We start from the raw sequence: 18,841 nt of genomic DNA on the forward strand, positions 1-18,841 counted from the left end.
CAAATCATCAATAAAAATGTTAAACAGGATGGGCCTCAACACCAACCCCTGGGGAACACCACTCGTGGCTGGTCACCAGCTGGATTTCAGTCTGGCCACCACTACTGTCTGGGCCCGGCCACCCAGCCAGTTTTTAAGCCAGCAAAGTGTGTGCCTGTCCAAGCCATGGGCTGCCAGCTTCTCCAGGAGAATACTGTGGGAGATCATGGCAAAGGCCTTGCTGAAGTCTAGGTAGACTATGTCATCAGGCTTTCCTTCATTCTCCAGGCAGGTCACTGGTCATAGAAGGAGATGAGGTTGGTCAGGCAGAACTTGCCTTTCTTGAACCCATACTGACTGGGCCTGATCCTCTGGTAGTCCTGCATATGCTGCATAATTGCATTCAAGATGACCTGTCCCATCACCTTTCCTGGCACCGAGGTCAGGCTGACAGACCTGCAGTTCCCTAGTCCTTCTTTATGACCTTTCTTAAAGATGGGCATCACATTAGCAAGTCTCTACTCACCCAGGACATCTTTGGAGGATCATGACCACTGACAGATGCTGGAAAGCGTCTGATAGGTGGTGGAAAGTGACACAAGCTTCTGGAAAGCTTGGTAACAACCTTGAAAAAACATCCAAGCCTTCAGACAGTGCACTGTGGAGATCCCATTTTATTTTGAAGGTAAGAGTCAGCTCTGACCTTCTGTTGGACACATATTTGTATAGCCTCAAGAGCAAACAGAGAAGTGTCAATCCTCAGCAGAAGTAGGGTGAAAAAGAGATATTACTCTAAGAGCACAATAAATCAAATGATACCAAAGAGAACAATAACAATATTGACAATGAAAGAAGGACCAGGCCTGAGGGGAGGTACCAAGTTAAGTCAATTCTGGAAAAAGAGGGGAAATTTGTCTCTATTTAGAAACATTCGTGAAATCACTTTCCTAATAGCCCACTTGAGCTCCCTGTTTCTCATGCTGTAGATGAGGGGGTTCAATGTTGGAGGCATCACTGAGTACAGAGCTGTCACCACCAGGTTCAGGGATGGAGAGGAGATAGAGGGGGGCTTCAGGTAAGCAAAAAGGGCAGTGCTGATAAACAGGGAAACCACAAACAGGTGAGGGAGGCATGTGGAAAAGGCTTTGTGTCGCCCCTGGTCTGAAGGCATCCGCAGCACAGCCCTGAAGATCTGCACATAAGAAAAAAGAATGAAAACAAAGCACACGGACGTTAACCAGACACCAATCACAAGCACCCAAAAACTCCTCAGGTAGGAGCGTGAGCAGGAGATCTTCAGGATCTGGGGGATCTCACAGAAGAACTGGTCCACAGCATTGCCTCTGCACAATGGCAGTGAAAATGTATTGGCAGTGAGCAGCAGAGCATAGAGAACCCCACTGCCCCAGGCAGCTGCTGCCATCTGGGCACAAGCTCTGCTGCCCAGGAGGGTCCCGTAGTGCAGGGGCTTGCAGATGGCAACATAGCGATCGTAGGACATGATGGTGAGAATAAAATACTCTGCTGATATCAGAAAGGGAAAAAGAAAGACCTGTGCAGCACATCCTGCATAGGAGATGGCCCTAGTATCATGAAGGGAATTGGCCATGGCTTTGGGGACAGTGGTGGAGATGCAGCCCAGGTCGAGGAGGGCGAGGTTGAGGAGGAAGAAGTACATTGGAGTGTGAAGGCGGTGGTCGCAAGCTACGGCGGTAAGGATGAGGCCGTTGCCCAGGAGGGCAGCCAGGTAGATGCCCAGGAAGAGCGCGAAGTGCAGGAGCTGCAGCTCCCGTGTGTCTGCGAAGGCCAGAAGGAGGAACTCGGTGATGGAGCTGCTGTTGGACATCTGATCCTCCTGGACAAAGGGGAATACCCAAGGAAGAAAAGATAGTGATCATTAGGAGAGAAAACCTATTTCTCTTCGCATCCAAACACCCCTACAGTGACTTTCCCCTTTCTGAGGCGTTTCTTTTGCTCCCTTGCCTGAGGTCTGGTTGGTGTTGGAGGAATGTGCCCCTGGGAGCAGCGGTCTCTGCTGTGTGTGCTGGAGGATTCAGACCTGTCCTACAGCTCTACATGAAAAGAAACCAGGAGTGATCGCTGATTAAATCTACCTCTGATGTATTGGACTTCACAGCATTACCACTCTCAACACTCTTTACTGATGTACTTGTGATTTACTTTGTTCTATCTGCATCACACTCAGGAGCATTTTTAGAGGGTAGAAAACCCTGGCAGTTGTAAGAAATACCAGGTGAGCTTTTGTGAGTCCCGGAAGGTAAAGTTAATGTCCTTAGTGCAATGAGGATAGCCAGTCTGTCCATCTACCCTGGTCTCAGCCAAACTCCAGGGCTCAGTCGAGTTACCTACATTGGGCTGCCCAATGATTGTGGCCTCAGAAAGTCCCTGGAAGGTGATACAGCTTTGTCCATGCCCCACAGACTGCAATGCCGAGAGCCCCATAGGTTAGAAGGGGAACTCTGGGCACCTTCCTGCTATGGACACATCTGCATGGTGGGACCCAGAGGGTCAGTGCATGAGCTGCAGCTGAAAGCCCCATCTCCCCAATTGCAGGGAGCCATAAAGCAAGAACAGCAGCTGCAGGTCTAAGAAGAGAGCGGAATAGCACAGGGCTTCTGCCAGGGGAGGCAAGGCGAGGCACCAACAGGAACTCAGAAGGGCCTGCTGTGAGTGAGGTCCTGCTACTGAGGTTATGAGTCACGTCCTGAATCCTATGAGCTAGAGGGCAGACAGAGAGGTACCAGACTACTCTGCTAGCACTGTCCTGCCATTCCCTGCCCATGGCTCTGTTGTCTGCAGCTGTCCCAAACCGCAGCTGGGTCTCTGTCCCCACGCCTTCTGCCTGCAGCTCACAGCCCCCATCCCACCCGCTGGGTGCTCAGCTCTGCCCTGCAGACACCTCCTGGCAGCAGGGCTCTGCCCAGGGGCAGCTCACTGGGGGCACGTCCTAGAGCCAGGTCACACAGACCCTGCTGACACTGTGCAAGGGGTGGTGGAGATTTCTGGATAAGATTTACTGGGGGTACTTGTAACCTCCTTAGGATGCCTTAGGACTGTCAGGCTTTTCTAGAAAATAACATCATATATTTCTGTTTCCACTGAGCCTAAAACAGAAACTGAAAGGAGAGGCTAAGGAAAGATGAGAGTGAAATTCTCTTAGTATTCTGTGGAGCTGTGAGCAGGCTGCACCAGGCAGCAGCCTCCCACCAGCAGCAGGACCCTGCCCTACTGGAAGGGCTCCTTCCACCCGCAGCTTCTCCCTGCAGTGCCCTGGGCAGCTCCCCAGGCAGGCTGAGTGCTGAGCCTGGCAGGCAGCAGAAGCCCTGCCCTGGCACACAGCCCCTGGGGCACAGCAGGGACCCTGCTCTGCACCACAGCCCTGGACACCCCTGCCTGCACCCCCGGCTTCACAGCCCGCAGATGGCCTGCAAAATGGGAGCCGTTGGGACTTGGACATTGACCCTGCAGGGAACCCCTCCTCTGGTGATTGTGCTTCTCCACACTAAAGGAAAAACAAGTGTATCTGGCCTGATCTGTGGGAAGTTCTGGCTATTGGAAAACCCTCCATGATACTCCTGTGAATTGCACTGCAGAAAGAGATTTACCGTGTTATGTGCTAAGAAGATCTCTCCTCTTCTGAGCTCTCAGCATACACATATTCCATTCAGCCCATAATTTCTTTCTCCTTTCTCTCCTCTCCCACTGCCACCTGCAGTCAGAGCCCCCAGCCCTGCTGCGCTGTGCAGAGGAGCTGCTTCTGGGCAGAGCTGTCTCTGTGCAGCGCTGCCCGCTTGCCAGGAGCTCCCCTTGGGCCCAGGAGCCCGGCCCAGCTCAGCAGCAGAGGCCCAGCCCAAGGCCTCCCTTGCTCTGCCCCCCACCAGGTTCCCTGCACATGGCCCTGGGGCTGCAGGGGAACCTGCTGGCAAACAGCCTGAAGGGATCCCTGGGGTTCCTTCCCTCACTTGGCACACACAATTCTTGGCAGCAAAATCACCTCTCATAAAAGAAAAATAAAGTTAATAAAATCTGTATAAGATTCACCTTCCTTTGTCCTGTCCATGGAACTGGCAGTACGCTGGGGGAGCCCGTGTGAGGTCAGAGGAGAGACAGTCAGGGGCACAGTGTGATCATGCTGAATGGGTGCAGATTCTTCAGAAGAGACAATTGGGCATGATCAACGAGAGGTTGCTCCACGTGAAGAATCTGTCTGGATGCATGGATCTCTTCTATGTATTGGGCAGCAGACTGGGGGAGCCCTTATGGTTTAGGGACAAAAGCCAGTCAGGGTGACAGCATGGCAGGAGGTAAATGTCTGCAGCCAGGCTGAAGAAGTGGGCAAAGTCTTGTGGAAAGCATTGGAGTAAGTTGAGTTCAATGACTCCATGTCACTGTGAGGGAATTTATTCACTCTGCCAACCACAGGAAAGGGACACTGCTGGGTTCAAACATTCCCCATGTTTTCTGTGGGTTCTTGCAGAGAGCTTCTGTGCACAGGTGTCAGATGGGCCAACCTAGGTGATGTTCACCAGGATCTGGCACTTGCAAACAGGAAAACCTGTGTCTTGACACTCCTCTTGCACAAGGCATGATGTAGTCCAGCTGCTTTTCAGCACATGGAAAGAGATGAGGTTTAGGGGACAGACCTATACCCAGCATTGCACAGGCTCAGCCTTATGTTTCCCTGCAGCCCACTTGACATGGTCCAGCTGACACGGGACCAGGTACATCTGTGTGCAGTACAGTCAGGGGCTGTAGTCCTGCCTTCAGCATGCCACAGGTCTCCTGAAATGAGAGAGTTTAGATCCTAAATCAGGATGGCTTCCTCCTCCATTGTGGACACCAAGACACAAGTGGTCTCCTGCAGGCAGATCTGGCAGCCCAGCTGCAAGGGGCAGGCTGCCCCCCCACCTCAGCCTCTTCTGTGGTCTCCACCTCCTCTCAAGGCCCAAAGCTGTGCACCGTGGGGAGGCTGTGGCAGCCTACAGGAGAGCCTGGCATCCATCCTAGACCATTCTCCCCACTCCCCTTTTTGTCTGCCCTACTCTTCTCTCTCATCATGACATGTTGAGGGTACATCTGCCCCTCACTCATGTATCACCTCTGCCTCCTGCATGGCAGACTGGGGGATGGTGCTGAGGCCCTGGCATGTACTCCAATTCACTCTGTAAAACCCATCCTTCTTTCAGAAGTGAGTTACATGCAGTGAAGAGTTCAGTGACTCCGAGGGGCCGTTCCATCCCAGGTGCCTTTGCTCCCATCTTTTGAAAAATCCAGGCCCCAGGACAAGCCTCAAACCCAACCAGTGTGGGAGGGCTCCCAACAGCAGAAGCATGTTGGTAAAAGGGGGCAGTAGTGGTATCTCCAGGGCTCCACTGCCTTTGCTCCATGGCCTTTGCCACCATTTGGAGATGTCCCTGTACTCTTCCACATCCCAAAAAGAACTGGGCAGAAGGGAAATGGCTGTTTCTCAGGACAAAAAGGGAAATCTCTCATCTCTCTCGAGCTGTGCCATGTCCTTGCTTCTGACTTCACAGGCCTTCAAATGTCACACGCTGATGTCACAGAGGGGGCACTGCATCACCAGGATATTGTCACTGGAGCAGCGGCAGTGCCGGCACTTCCCTGCAAGGCCTGGTCCCTGCTGGGCACTGCTTGGGTGCTCCCCAGCGCTGTCCTTCTGTGGCCAGGAGTGGGGGCAGAAGGCAGCAAGCTTGCACTGGGCGACCCTCGCTGACAGACGGAGGAGCAGGGGCACCTTGCAGAGGAGCTGTGGTTGAGAACCCAGGGCGGGCATCCCTTGTCCTGAGCTGAAGGCCAGCAGCAAGCGAGATGGAGGGCTGCTGGAGGGTGACCATCACCTCTGATATGGTTTCCCTGTTCCCAGTGCTCCTGCAGCTCTCCCCCAAAGGTAAGGGTGTCAGGAGCCCCTTCCCAAGATGTGTCACAGGGGCTGTCAGCTGTCCAAAGCTGCAAGTCATGGGCTTTGGGGGGAGGCTGGAGAAGGCTGGTGGCTGCTGTGAGAGCCCTGCCTGAGTGTCCCTCTGAGTTCACGGGACAATGTAGCAGCCAGGACTCCTGGGTCCTGATGCTAGGGATGACCTTATCCCTGGGGCTTCTCTAGGCATGCCTCCTTGCTATGGGGGACAATGCAGGGCCAGGTTTCCCTGGGAAATGGTGCCTCTTTGGGATCTCGCTCTGGGAGGAAAAACATTATGGAATCATGGAATTTCCTGGGTTGAAAAGGACCTTCAAGATCATCTACTTTCAATCCCCCTGCTCTGGGCCAACCACTAGAGCAGGATGCCCAGAGCTGCATTCAGGTGGTCTTGAATGCCTCCAGGGATGGGGCATCCACAACCTCTCTGGGCAACATGTTCCAGTGCCTCACCACCCTCTGAGTGAAAAAAGCTCTCCTAATTTCTAGTCTAAACCTTCCCTGTCTTACTCTAAAACCATCCCCCCTTTTCCTATCACTACCAACACATATGAACAGGCATTTCCCCGTCCTGTTTATACACTCCCTTCACATACTGGAAGGCCACAATGAGGTCTCGGCAGAGCCTTCTCTTCTCCAAGCTAAACAAGACCAGTTCCTTCAACCTTTCTGCAAAGGGGAGATGCTTTAGCCCTCTGATCATCTGAGTGGCCCTCCTCTGGATCCGTTCCAAGAGCTCCACATCCTTCTTGTGCTGGGGGCTTCAGGCCTGTACACAGTATTCCAGGTGGGGTCTCACAAGAACAGAATAGAGGGGGACAGTCACAGCCATATCCCTCCTGGCCACTCCTTTTTAATGCAGCCCAGAACAGAGTTGGCCTTCCAGGCAACAAGCGCATGCTGCTGGCTCATGTGCAGCTTCTCGCCCAGCAGGACCCCAAAGTCCTGCTCCACAAGGCTACTCTCAATTTCTTCTTTGCCCAGTCTATATAAATACGTGGGATTGCCCAAGTCCAAGTGCAACGTCTTGCACTTGGCCTTGTTGAACCTCATTAGGTTCTCATGGACCCAGTACTCCAGCCTGTCCAGGTCCCTCTGGATGGCATCCCTTCCCTCTATTGTATCGACTGCACCACTCAGCCTGGTGTCATCTCCAAACTTGCTGAGGATTCACTGGATTCCATCACCTATGTCATTGATAAAGATGTTGAAGAGTACCCGTCCAAAGACCGACCCCTGAGGGACACCACTTGTGACCAGACTCCACCCAGACATAGAACCATTGACCACAACACTTTGGCTGCGACCAGCCAACCAATTCTTGATCCACCTAACAGGCCATCCTTCAAATCCATACTTCTCCAAATTAGAGAGACAAATGTGGTGAGGGATCATATCAAAGGCTTTGCCCAAGTCCAGGTAGATGATATTCATAGCCCTTCCTTTGTCCACTGATGTCATCGCTCCATCATAGAAGGCCATCAGATTGGTTAGGCAAGATCTGCCTTTGGTGAAGCCATACTGGCTGTCTCAAATCACCTCTTTATCTCATGCATGCCTTCAGATGTGTTCCAGGAGGGACTGCTCCGTGATCATCTCAGGCACAGAGGTGAGGCTCACCAGCCTGTAGTTCCCCAACTCTTCTGTTTTCCCTTTCTTAAAAATGAGAGTCATGTTTCCCTTTTTCCAGTCACTGGGGGCTTCGCCCAACAGCCATGATTTTTCGAATATGATGGAGAGCGGCTCAGCAACCGCATCAGCCATCTCTCTCAGCATCCTGGGATGTATACCCTCTGGTCCCATGGACTTGTATACATCCAGTTTCATTAGGCAGTCCTGGACTTGTTCCACTGTCACAGTGGGACAAAATCTGCTCCTCTCACCCTCTCCTCGAGTTTCAGGGTCCTGACAGACACAGGAAACTTGACCACGAGTGAAGACTGAGGCAAAGCACTTATTGAGTACCTCAGCTTTTTCCATGTCTGAGGAAGCCAGTTCTCCCACCTTGTTTATCAGAGGGGGAACACTCTCCTTGGGCTGTCTCCTCCTGCCTATGTATCCGTAGAACCCCTTCTTGTTCTTCTTCACATCCCTTGCCAAGTTCAGCTCCGTCTGTGGCTTGGCTTTCCTGGTCCTGTCTCTACACATCTAGTTGACACCCCGTATTCCTCCCAAGCAATACAACCCTCCTTCCACTTCTTGTACATTTTCCTATTTTTCCCTCAGTTTAAGCAGCAGGTCCTTGCTCAGCCATGCCAGTTGCCCATCTCCTCTGCTCGAAGTGTCCTTCACTCTGCTCACAGTGTTTGTCTTAGCTCATGGATGAACTGCATTAGATGTCCTTGAGTCTTCTGAGGCTCAATCCAAGGCTTATTGCCTTCTGCACCTACAGCACAATAACTATTACTTCCCCTTACTATGCTGACTGACCTGATGGGTCTGTTCATATTAATGCCTTATAATTTCCATAGTTGGACAGGGGCATATTCCCAGACTGGGGCAAGCTTCTGGGCTGTGCCACAGCCATTCAGAGTTACCTGTTCTTGAGTCTTTCCATTTGAGTTTATCACATGTGGCCCAACACAAGTTTTCGGGTGTTGTCTGTGTTGTCTTTCCTCCAGACATTTGGGAAGTTGAAGTCCCCCACCAGAGTATTTTCCATAACCAACACACTATAGGCCAGTGTGTGATTGGCTCTAAGATATTCCAGGCTTTGATTCAATAACCTGCAATGTTCTAGGACCAAAGTCATTGAGCACAAGCTAAAATATCAAAGCTCTTTTGTATTTGTATAGAGAATTCCCATACTCCAAAGTCACCTCTAGAAGAGTCCGTAATAATGTAGGCAATCACGATTGACATAAGCAAAGGCAGAATTACTGAAGCCAGTTGCAAGGAGTCCCAGAGGTGCCTTTCCATGATGACCAGCTGTGGTGAAGACCTTGGGTTGCTTTGTGTTGACTGAATGCCAGAGGATGTTGGAAAGCAAGAGAACCAAGACTTTGCACATCTCTGGGCCCCAATGGCAGATGCCACTCACAGAAGGAGTCCAGGCAACAGCGATATGCTTTGCTGAGAGGCAAAACCCCTCTCACAACAGAAGGGTCAGGGAACAAATCCTTCATCCCATTTGGCTGATCTCACAGGAATACCCAGACACAAGGCTGCCAGGCTGTCACCATGACTGTGGCAGTGTGCCGCTCTGTCAAGCACCAAGTTGCATTTCTGGAGAATCCATCCCTATTGCTTCTTCTGCAAATAAATGGCCACTTTTCTGACCCTGTCAGGCTTCTCATGCATTTGACATCACAAAGAAAAGGTGGTGTCTCCTTCCTAGGGAGGAATAACTCCGAGCACCAATACAGGCTGAGGAGAGGGGGAGGATCACCTCTCTTCAGCCTGCTGGCAACACTTTTCCAAATGCAGTCCAGGATCCCGTTGGCCTTCTTGGCCACAAGGGCACATTGCTGGCTCATGCTCAGCGTACTGTCCACCAGGACTCCCAGGTCTCTCTCTGCAGAGTTGCTCTCCTGCTGGTTAGTCCCCAGCCTCAACTTCGAAAATTGTGCCAGGGCAGTTTTTGGTTGGATGTTAGGAAGAACTTCTTTACCAAAAGGGTTCTTAGGCATTGGAATGGGCTGCCCAGGGAAGTGGTTGAGTCACCATCCCTCGAGGTCTTTAAAAGACGTCTAGATGTAGAGCTTAGTGATATGGTTTAGTGGAGGACTTGTTAGTGTTAGGTCAGAGGTTGGACTCGATGATCTTGACGTCTCTTCCAACCTAGAAATTCTGTGATTCTGTGATCTCTCCACCCTGCCAAGGTCCCTCTGAATGGCAGCACAGTCCTCTGGGGTATCAGCCACTCCTCCCAGCTTTGTGTCATCAGCAAAGTTTGTGAGGGTGCATATCATCCACTTCATTGATGAATAATTTGAACAAGAAAGAGGAAATTTGGCACATCCTGTAGATCTGCACACCGAAGTAGGGCAATTGCTGCCTAAGGAATCAGTCAATACATTGTTCAGAGAGGGCCAATTAGATTTTGTGTGATCTGCATCCAAGTGTGTTCCCCAGGAGAGATCCTACTGCCTTCCAGGAGTTGTGAGCCCTGCCTGCAGAGACACAGTGCTTAAAGGCAGGCAGAAGTGGCAGCATGCCCAGAGCTCCCTGCGGGAGAAGACTTCGCAGCCCTGCACCCGGTAAGTCTCTGGCTGGAGGGCAATGCAGCCGCAGTTCGTGGAGGCAGGAGAAGCCGGGGGTGCAGGCAGGGGTGTCCAGGGCTGTGGTGCAGAGCAGGGTCCCTGCTGTGGCCCAGGGGCTGTGTGGCGGGGCAGGGCCTCTGCCGCCTGCCAGGCTCAGCACTCAGCCTGCCCAGGGAGCTGCCCAGGGCGCTGTGGGGAGAAGCTGCGGGTGGAAGGAGCCCCCCCGGAAGGGCAGGGTCCTGCTGCTGGTGGGAGGCTGCTGCCTGGGGTAGCCTGCTCACAGCTCCACAGCACACCAAGGCAATTTCAAAGGGAACTTCACTCTCATCTTTCCTTAGCCTCTGCTTTCAGTTTTCTCTTCTTTTGGCTCACTAGGAATAGAAATAGAAGCTGTTATTTCCTGGAAGAGCCTAAGACTCATACACCACCAGAAGGAGGTTTAGAAGAATCTCCAGAAACTCTTTCCTGCCTCTCAGCCCATAGAAAGCTCCACCACCACTCGTGCAGTGTCAGCAGGGTCTGTGTGACCTGGGCTCTTGGACCTGCCCCCACCGAGCTGCCCCTGGGCAGAGCCCTGCTGCCAGGAGGTGTCTGCAGGGCAGAGCTGAGCACCCAGCGGGTGGGATGGGGGCTGTGAGCTGCAGGCAGGAGGCGTGGGGACAGAGACCCAGCTGCAGGCAGGGACAGCTGCAGGCAGCAGAGCCCTGGTCAGGGAGTGAGAGGGAGCTGCTCCAAGAAAATTTATGGCAGGGGGGATTTGTGTACTTCCCTCCCATCCCTGAAGTGCCAACACCTTCTCACAAACTTCTTGGCTACTTTTCTCATCCAGCCATGTCATGGAAATTTTAACACGAGTTTCTTTGGAATCCCTAGATTTTGGGGGATGAAAATTCATCTGGAGCTCAAAATCTGATGATGATGTTCCTAAGTGTTAGTTCTGTCCTTAAATAAAAATCATCCATATTTTCTCCGAAGTGTTGGGTCTCAGAGAAATGCTATGTGGGGAAGGAGCTGACTCTCCCTTCAGTACATAGGCCATACAAATGCAGCTGGTTGGCTGCATGTGGGCAGCTGCTACGATCCCTCTGTGTCCGCGGTGAAAAGCAGGGAGCTGAGATCCTCCTCAGGTTTGGTGAGATGGGTGAGGGGTTTGGAGATCTGCCCTTTGAATCTGTCTTCATCTCTTCCCAGCAGCATTACGGTTCTTTTTAGGGGATCACCTAAGTGCAACCATCCTCCAGAAATGCCTGCAAAGGGCAGCTGAGACCAGGACTGGCTGATAAAACAGCTGTCCTCACTCTGTCCTGAGGAACAGTCCCTTTGCCTCGCAGGACCCCCAAAACTACCTTATTGGGGAGTACAAACACCAAGGTTGTATGCATAAATGCACCCCTCAGATGAGGTGGAGAAACTAGAAAATACCCCCAAAGCCTGGACAATGGGTTTTCACAAAAATGTTGAGGTTTTTTGAATTTTCAGCAAGCATTCTGAAATTAGTTTGATACCTCATCTGTATTTAATACAACAACAGCCCATGTCCTCATTTACATAACTGCGTGGGTCAGGACTGCCTCCTCCAGCGCCCTACTTATCCCAGTGACACTGGAATCAGCATCAACTAGCACAAACAAGCTCTTGTGAAATGGACCTGCAAAGATCTTCCTGAAAAGGGAGAGGCAGGAGGGAGGATTGTATAAGAAATTGAGTAGGTTTGATCACAGAGTTCTGTCCTAATGTTGTCCTGATTTTCTCTCTTCAGACTGCCCTCTATACCCAGAGGCATCAAATGTCCAACAGCAGCTCCATCACCAAGTTCCTCCTCCTGCCATTTGCAGACACACGCGAGCTGCAGCTCCTGCACTTCGTGCTCTTCCTGGGCATCTACCTGGCTGCCCTCCTGGGCAACGGCCTCATCCTCAACGCCGTAGCCTGTGACCACCGCCTCCACACCCCCATGTACTTCTTCCTCCTCAACCTCGCCCTCCTCAACCTGGGCTGCATTTCCACCACTCTACCCAAAGCCATGGCCAATTCCCTCTGGGACACCAGGACCATTTCCTATGCAGGATGTGCTGCACAGGTCTTTCTTTATCCCTTCCTGATATCAGCAGAGTTTTCAATTCTCACCATCATGGCCTATGACCGCTACATTGCCATCTGCAAGCCCCTGCACTACGGGACCCTCCTGGGCAGCAGAGCTTGTGCCCAGATGGCAGCAGCTGCCTGGGGCAGTGGGGTTCTTTATGCTCTGCTGTACACGGCCAATACATTTTCCCTGCCCCTCTGCCAAGGCAATGCTGTGGACCAGTTCTTCTGTGAAATCCCCCAGATCCTCAAAATCTCTTGCTCACACTCCTACTTCAGGAAAATTTGGGTTCTTCTGGTTGGTTTCTCTTTAGCATCCGGGTGTTTTTTTTTCATCATGCTTTCCTATGTGCAGATCTTCAGGGCCGTGCTGAGGATGCCTTCTGAGCATAGCCGGCACAAAGCCTTTTCCATGTGCCTCCCCCACCTGTTTGTGGTCTCCCTTTTTCTCAATACTGCCATGTTTGCCTACCTGAAGCCTCCCTCCATCTCCTCCCCATCCTTGAATGTGTTGGTGGCAGTTCTGTACTCAGTGATTCCTCCAGCAGTGAACCCTCTAATCTACAGCATGAGGAACCAGGAGCTCAAGGTTGCTGTTAGGAGAGCAATTTCACAGATGTTTCTTAAGAATGATTATTTTCCCTTCTTTCTCCAGAAATGACTTTCTGCATATCCTCTTGCAGTCTTGATCCTTGTATTATTATCATTATAGCTATTGTTATCTTCAGTACCACTTGCATTTATAATGTTCTAAAAAAAAAAAAAAGAAGTCATTCATCATCCTTTTACTGAGGAGGTACTTCCTTTTTGTACATCCTTTTTCTGTACTTCCTTTTTGTACATCTTTTTACTGAGGATGTACAGTAAACACTGCTCTGTTTACTGTTGAGGTTCTGTAAAAGTCTGTCTAAAAGCACATCATCACTGACTCATCTGTGTAATAAAATGGGGTGTCCCCAGTGCACTGCCTGAAGATTTGGCTCGTCTTTCAAAGCTGGTGCCAAGATCAGGGCTGTGTAGCTGCTCCCTGGAAGGCCTGTTGCTGCATGGATCTGGGAGAGAAATAGGTCATTGTGTGAGCTGTGAGAGACCACAGGTAGGATTTAGGAGCAGCCTGTTGGTGTCTGATGAAAGTGGAGATGGTGAAAGGTCACTGAGATACAGAGCCATGACCGTCCCAAATGTGGCAGGGCAGAGGACAGCCTCCAGGACACGAACGTTGAGCTGTGTGGAGAGCCCAGGTGTTCTCCATGGGCAGCATGTGCCCAGGGCAGGCAGTGACTGGAGGCCAAAAAAGAGAGAAAATGCCCAAGATCTTGTCACCAAAGAAGAATGTCATAATTCCTGTGGGATTCTGTGGAGTACAAGGATCGTTTCAATGATCCTGGGAATCTGGAGAGGTCCCGGTAGACTGGAAGCTGGCAAATGTTGTGCCGATTTTCAAGAAGGGTCAGAAAGAAGACCCTAGCAATTACAGGCCTGTCAGTCTCACGTCAGTGCCTGGTAAAATCATGGAGAAGATGGTTCTCGAACTTATTGAGGCGCACCTGGGGGACAAAGCAGTCCTTGGTCCCAGCCAGCATGGGTTTGTGAAGGGTAGGTCCTGCCTAACTAACCTGATTTCCTTTTATGATAAGATCACCCGTATGGTGGACCAAGGGAAACCAGCTGACGTGATTTTTTTGGACTTCAGCAAGGCTTTTGACATGGTTTCCCATAGGATCCTACTGGACAAAATGTCCACCATACAGCTAAATAAAAACATCATACGATGGGTGAGCAATTGGCTAATGGGCAGGGCCCAAAGGGTTATGGTGAATGGGGCTGCGTCAGGCTGGTGGGCGGTCACCAGTGGGGTCCCTCAAGGCTCCATTTTAGGGCCGGTACTTTTCAATATTTTTATAAATGATCTGGACGTAGGAATAGAAGGTATTTTGAGCAAGTTTGCTGATGACACCAAACTTGGAGGAGTTGTGGACTTGGATGAGGGTGGAAAGGCCTTGCAGAGAGATCTGGATAGGCTGGAGAGCTGGGCCATCACCAACCATATGAAGTTCAATAAGAGCAAGTGCCGGGTCCTGCACCTGGGACGGGGAAACCCTGGCTGCACGTACAGACTGGGCGATGAGACGCTGGAGAGCAGCCTAGAAGAGAGGGATCTGGGGGTCATGGTAGACAGCAAGTTGAATATGAGCCAGCAGTGTGCCCTGGCAGCCAGGAGGGCCAACCGTGTCCAGGGGTGCATCAAGCACGGCATCGCTAGTAGGTCAAGGGAGGTGATTGTCCCGCTCTACTCTGCGCTTGTGCGGCCTCACCTTGAGTACTGTGTGCAGTTCTGGGCACCACAGTATAAAAAGGACATGAAAGTGTTGGAGAGTGTCCAGAGGAGAGCTACGAAGATGGTGAAAGGTCTGGAGGGGAAGACGTACGAGGAACGGCTGGGGGCACTGGGCCTGTTCAGCCTGGAGAAGAGGAGGCTGAGGGGAGACCTCATCGCAGTCTACAACTTCCTTGTAAGGGGGTGTTGAGAGGCAGGAGACCTTTTCTCCATTAACACCAGTGACAGGACCCGCGGGAACGGGGTTAAGCTGAGGCAGGGGAAATTTAGGTTTGACATCAGGAGGGGGTTCTTCACAGAGAGGGTGGTTGCACACTGGAACAGGTTCCCCAGGGAAGTGGTCACTGCACCGAGCCTGTCTGAATTTAAGAAGAGATTGGACTGTGCACTTAGTCACATGGTCTAAACTTTTGGGTAGACCTGTGCGGTGTCAAGAGTTGGACTTGATGATCCTTAAGGGTCCCTTCCAACTCAGGATATTCTATGATTCTATGATTCTATGTACTGAGGAAACTGACTGACTCTTCAGCAATTATGGACTGCTTCTTTTCTTCTTCTACAGATCTAGTGTATTTTATGTCATGTCAGTCAAAGCCTGGTTTTACTTCAGAGGTGACTCTTTGTTTTCACTTTGTTTTGATTTGTTATTTTTTTCTTCTTGTGGAACTGTTTTCTACAAATGTCTTTATTCATCCCTTTGTACATAAGTACCAACACATCTTGCGTGAATGTTCATGTAAATGAGGAACCAGGTTCTTTGTGTATATAAACAAAATAAATGAACTTACTGAAATCGCTTTGTTTGAGACCCACCCTGAGCTGATGAGGAACTAATGGGAACCACAAACCCCTTTCTGGCAGCAGCTGGTCGGGGCAGGCAGCCCTGGCCCCGGGGCTGCAGGAAATGCCTGAGGAGTCCCGTGGATGGCACCGAGGGGCTACAGGTCTCTCAAGGATCTGAGGAAGGCAGGGGCACTGCAGGGGACACTGACCTCTGTACGCTGGTGATATGGATGTCCACATCTGTGGGGCTGAGCCCTCTGTGCCCCCAGGAGCTGCTGTGCCCTTCAGAGGGGCTGTGGCTGTAGTGGCAGTGCCCAGAGCCCCACAGCAACCTATGGTGGGCACTACCATGGGGCCAGTGCCACTGGGCTGGGACAAAAGGCAGGGAGCTGAGCAGAGGGCAGGGAGGTGGACAGAGGGCAGGAAGGTCAAGAGCTGGCACTCAAAACCTGTCTCAGGGGAATGGCCAGCCATGCCGGTCTGTCCTGGCCCAGAGCCCTGCAGACCTGGATCCGGGCTGTCTGCAGAGGCCCCCATGGGATGTGGCTGGGAAAGGGCAGGTGCCAGGGGCTGGAGGAGGTTGCAAAGGCAGGAGGGCCATGGCAGGAGGGGACCCTGACGATGCCATTAGGATTGTAATGGGGGGAGCTTGACCAAGCCCTGAATGTGCACTGCCATGTGCAGCGCCTTGGCAGCACGGCTGTGGGACCATGTGTGGGGCAGTGGGGCTGGGACGATGCAGGGACAGGGCACTGAAAGGAGCCACAAAGGAGCTGGCAGGGGGTCTCAGCAAGGACAGGCTCCAAATCAGAAATTTATGGCGCAGATGGAGGGATGGTTTTAGCAAGGGCAGAGCTCACCTGGAAGTGATGTTACCAAGAAAAGTCAAGAGCAAACAGAAGAGTTGCTGCTGGAGCTAAGGCTCAGATTTCTCACCCAGCTCGCCCAGGGCTCGTCCTGAGCAAGGCAGCCACGAGCCCTGCCTGCCCTCCTGCCTGCCCCATGCCGGCAGGTGGCTGTAGCAGAGGGGACCCCCAGCCAGCCCCTCGATGGGGCTCTGCCAGCCCCTCGCCCTCCCCTCTGCAGTGACGTCATTGCTGCCCAGGGGGCTCTCTGATGCACGGGATGATGTCACAGTGCCTGCCGGCCAGCCCTTCTGAGGGCCAATCAGGCTGCTGCAGTGGCCATGTTCAGGTTAATTGGCAGAGGGTAGACATGGACTGGCCTCTGCTCTCAGTAGCATCTGGCTTCTTTCCGGGTAACATGAATGTGATCGCCCTCAGTGTCCAAAAGCTGCAAGTGCCAGGCAGCTGGGGACAAACACAGCCAGCTCCCCTCACCCTGCACAATGAAACACTTTGCCTCTCAGGTCTCTATGTGACTTCTGCAAGTCACTATGAGTGCAGCAGAAATGCTCAGGATTTCTGACTGCAGAGAAGACTTTTTAGGCGTGATGAGGAGGAGGAGGGTATGTAGAAAAAAAAATCCTAAGAGTCCTTTTTGCCACCCATATTCTTTTGCATTGGAACTGAAAATACTGAAAAAGCAGTATATATATAATATATCTGAAAATAAAATCCAGCTCCCCCCCGGGAAATTCCCATGTACCCACGACTTCCTTGGGAAATGCTTCCTTGACAGCCCATGGGCAAATGCTCCTGTTCCTCATGGAATATTGAACTTCATGAAATAAAGCTCAAATCATGGAGGTGAATGAATGTTTCCTTCATAGGAAGAAAATACTAGGAAGTATGGCAGAGGGAGAGTCTGAGTAATGGTATAGGTTTCACTCAGAGAAGCATGTCTTATGTCGTCACTGTGTTTTCCTTCCTGTACAGGTCCCCATACCAAGGAGGACCAAATGTCCAACAGCAGCTCCATCACTGAGTTCCTCCTCCTGCAATTTGTGGGAGCTGCAGCTCCTGCACTTCGCGCCCAGAGAGGATGTGGAGTCTCCTTTGCTGGAGATATTCAGAATCTGCCTGGATGCCATCCTGCACAATATGCTCTAGGTGATCCTGCTTGGCAGGGAGATTAGACTAAACAATCTTCAGAGGTCCCTTCCAACCTCAGCCATTCTGTGATTCTTTGATAAAAACCTCCCCCTTGCCTTCTCTTCTCCAGGCTCAACACTCCAGCTCTCTCAGCCTCTCCTCATCTGAAGACTCTCCAGTCTCTTAACGATCTTTGTGTCATTTACTGGACTTACTGCACTACATCCAGGTCTTTCATGCACAGGGAAGCCCAGAACTGGACACTGCACACTGGGTTTGGTCTCAGCAGAGGTCAGTAGAGAGGAAGGACCAACTCCCTGAATGTACTGGCAAGGTTTGTAATAATGAAGCCCAAGGTGCTGGTGGCCTTCTTTGATGTAATTCCACATGGCTGGCACGCGTCCATCTCACTGACCACCAGAAAACCCAGGTCCTTCTCTACCAAGCTGATTTCTGGCTGGTTGGCCCCAAGCAATGTCTTGGTGAATAATGTTATTCCTGCAGGAGCATTTCACTTTGTTGAATTTCATGTGATTCATCTTTGCCCAGTTCTCTAGCCTGCGAGGTCCCTCATAATGACAGCAAAACCATCTTGTGTGTTGGCCACTGCTCTCAGATTCATATCATCTGCCAACTTGCCCCATTGTACAAGTCATTAATAAACTTGTTAAATAATATTGGTCTAGTATTGACTCCCTGTTTGCACAGTACTGAAAGACCTCCAGCTAGAGTGTGTATATCTGGTAACTACCCTCTGAACCCAGATGTTTATCAAAATTCCAGTCCATATCATCCACACAGGATCACAACATTAAAGAATGGCTGAGGTTTGAATGGACAGGATAGGTCCCAATATTTCCCCTACAGTGTCCTGCTTGTGACTGACCTCCAACTAGACTACATGCCACAGGACTATGAGCCCAGCTGTGCAGGAACTTTCCAGTCCACCTCACTGCCTCCTCATTCTGCCTGGACTTCATCAGCTTCTCTATCAGGATCTTATGGGAAACATGAAAAACCTTTCTGAAGACAAGGCAGACAGCATCCCCTGCTCTCCCCTCATTTACCAAGGCAGTCTTTTCATTGGAGAAGGTTATCAAGTGGTTAAGTCTCAACAAACCCTTGGTGAATCCATGCTGACCACTCCTGATCACTTTGTTATCCTCCATGTGCTTGGAAATGCTTTCCAGGATTATCTGCTCTATCACCTTCCCACAATCTGAGGAAAGGCTTTCTGGCCTCTAGTTCCCTGGGACCTCTGTCTTGCCTTAGTGCAAGATAGGAGTCACATTTGCCTTCCTCAGTTGTGCTCTGGGCCTCTTTCTAAGGCTGTGCTCTGGGTTTCTGGGTATTGCTTGGAGTCTGGCACATGGAGAGCCATGGTGCTATGCAACTGTACACCCCATAAAGATTTGGCCAGCTCATAAAGAGGAAGGACGAAAGGAAAGTCCTAGCAGGTGTGGCCATGGGTTGACAGCAAAGAGCTAAAGGCAGGACCTATCCA

General features: G+C 51.3%; 2 protein-coding genes across 2 annotated transcripts in view; both read right to left on the reverse strand.

Moving 5' to 3' along the window:
* Positions 1-18,841, reverse strand: part of LOC113841163 (uncharacterized) — a 249,639-nt gene that overhangs the window by 12,130 nt on the left and 218,668 nt on the right. The window lies entirely within an intron of this gene.
* LOC139999947 (olfactory receptor 14C36-like) lies at positions 866-1,825 on the reverse strand. Its single transcript, XM_072029619.1, has one exon. It carries the CDS (start codon positions 1,823-1,825, stop codon positions 866-868), a length of 960 nt encoding a protein of 319 aa, XP_071885720.1.

This window comes from Anas platyrhynchos, chromosome 30, assembly GCF_047663525.1.
Source record: "Anas platyrhynchos isolate ZD024472 breed Pekin duck chromosome 30, IASCAAS_PekinDuck_T2T, whole genome shotgun sequence".
Classification (NCBI taxonomy): domain Eukaryota; kingdom Metazoa; phylum Chordata; class Aves; order Anseriformes; family Anatidae; genus Anas; species Anas platyrhynchos.

What these genes read in the sequence shown, in the direction of transcription:
- LOC139999947 (XM_072029619.1), bottom strand. Translation starts at nt 1,825, where the DNA reads ATGTCCAACAGCAGCTCCATCACCGAGTTCCTCCTTCTGGCCTTCGCA.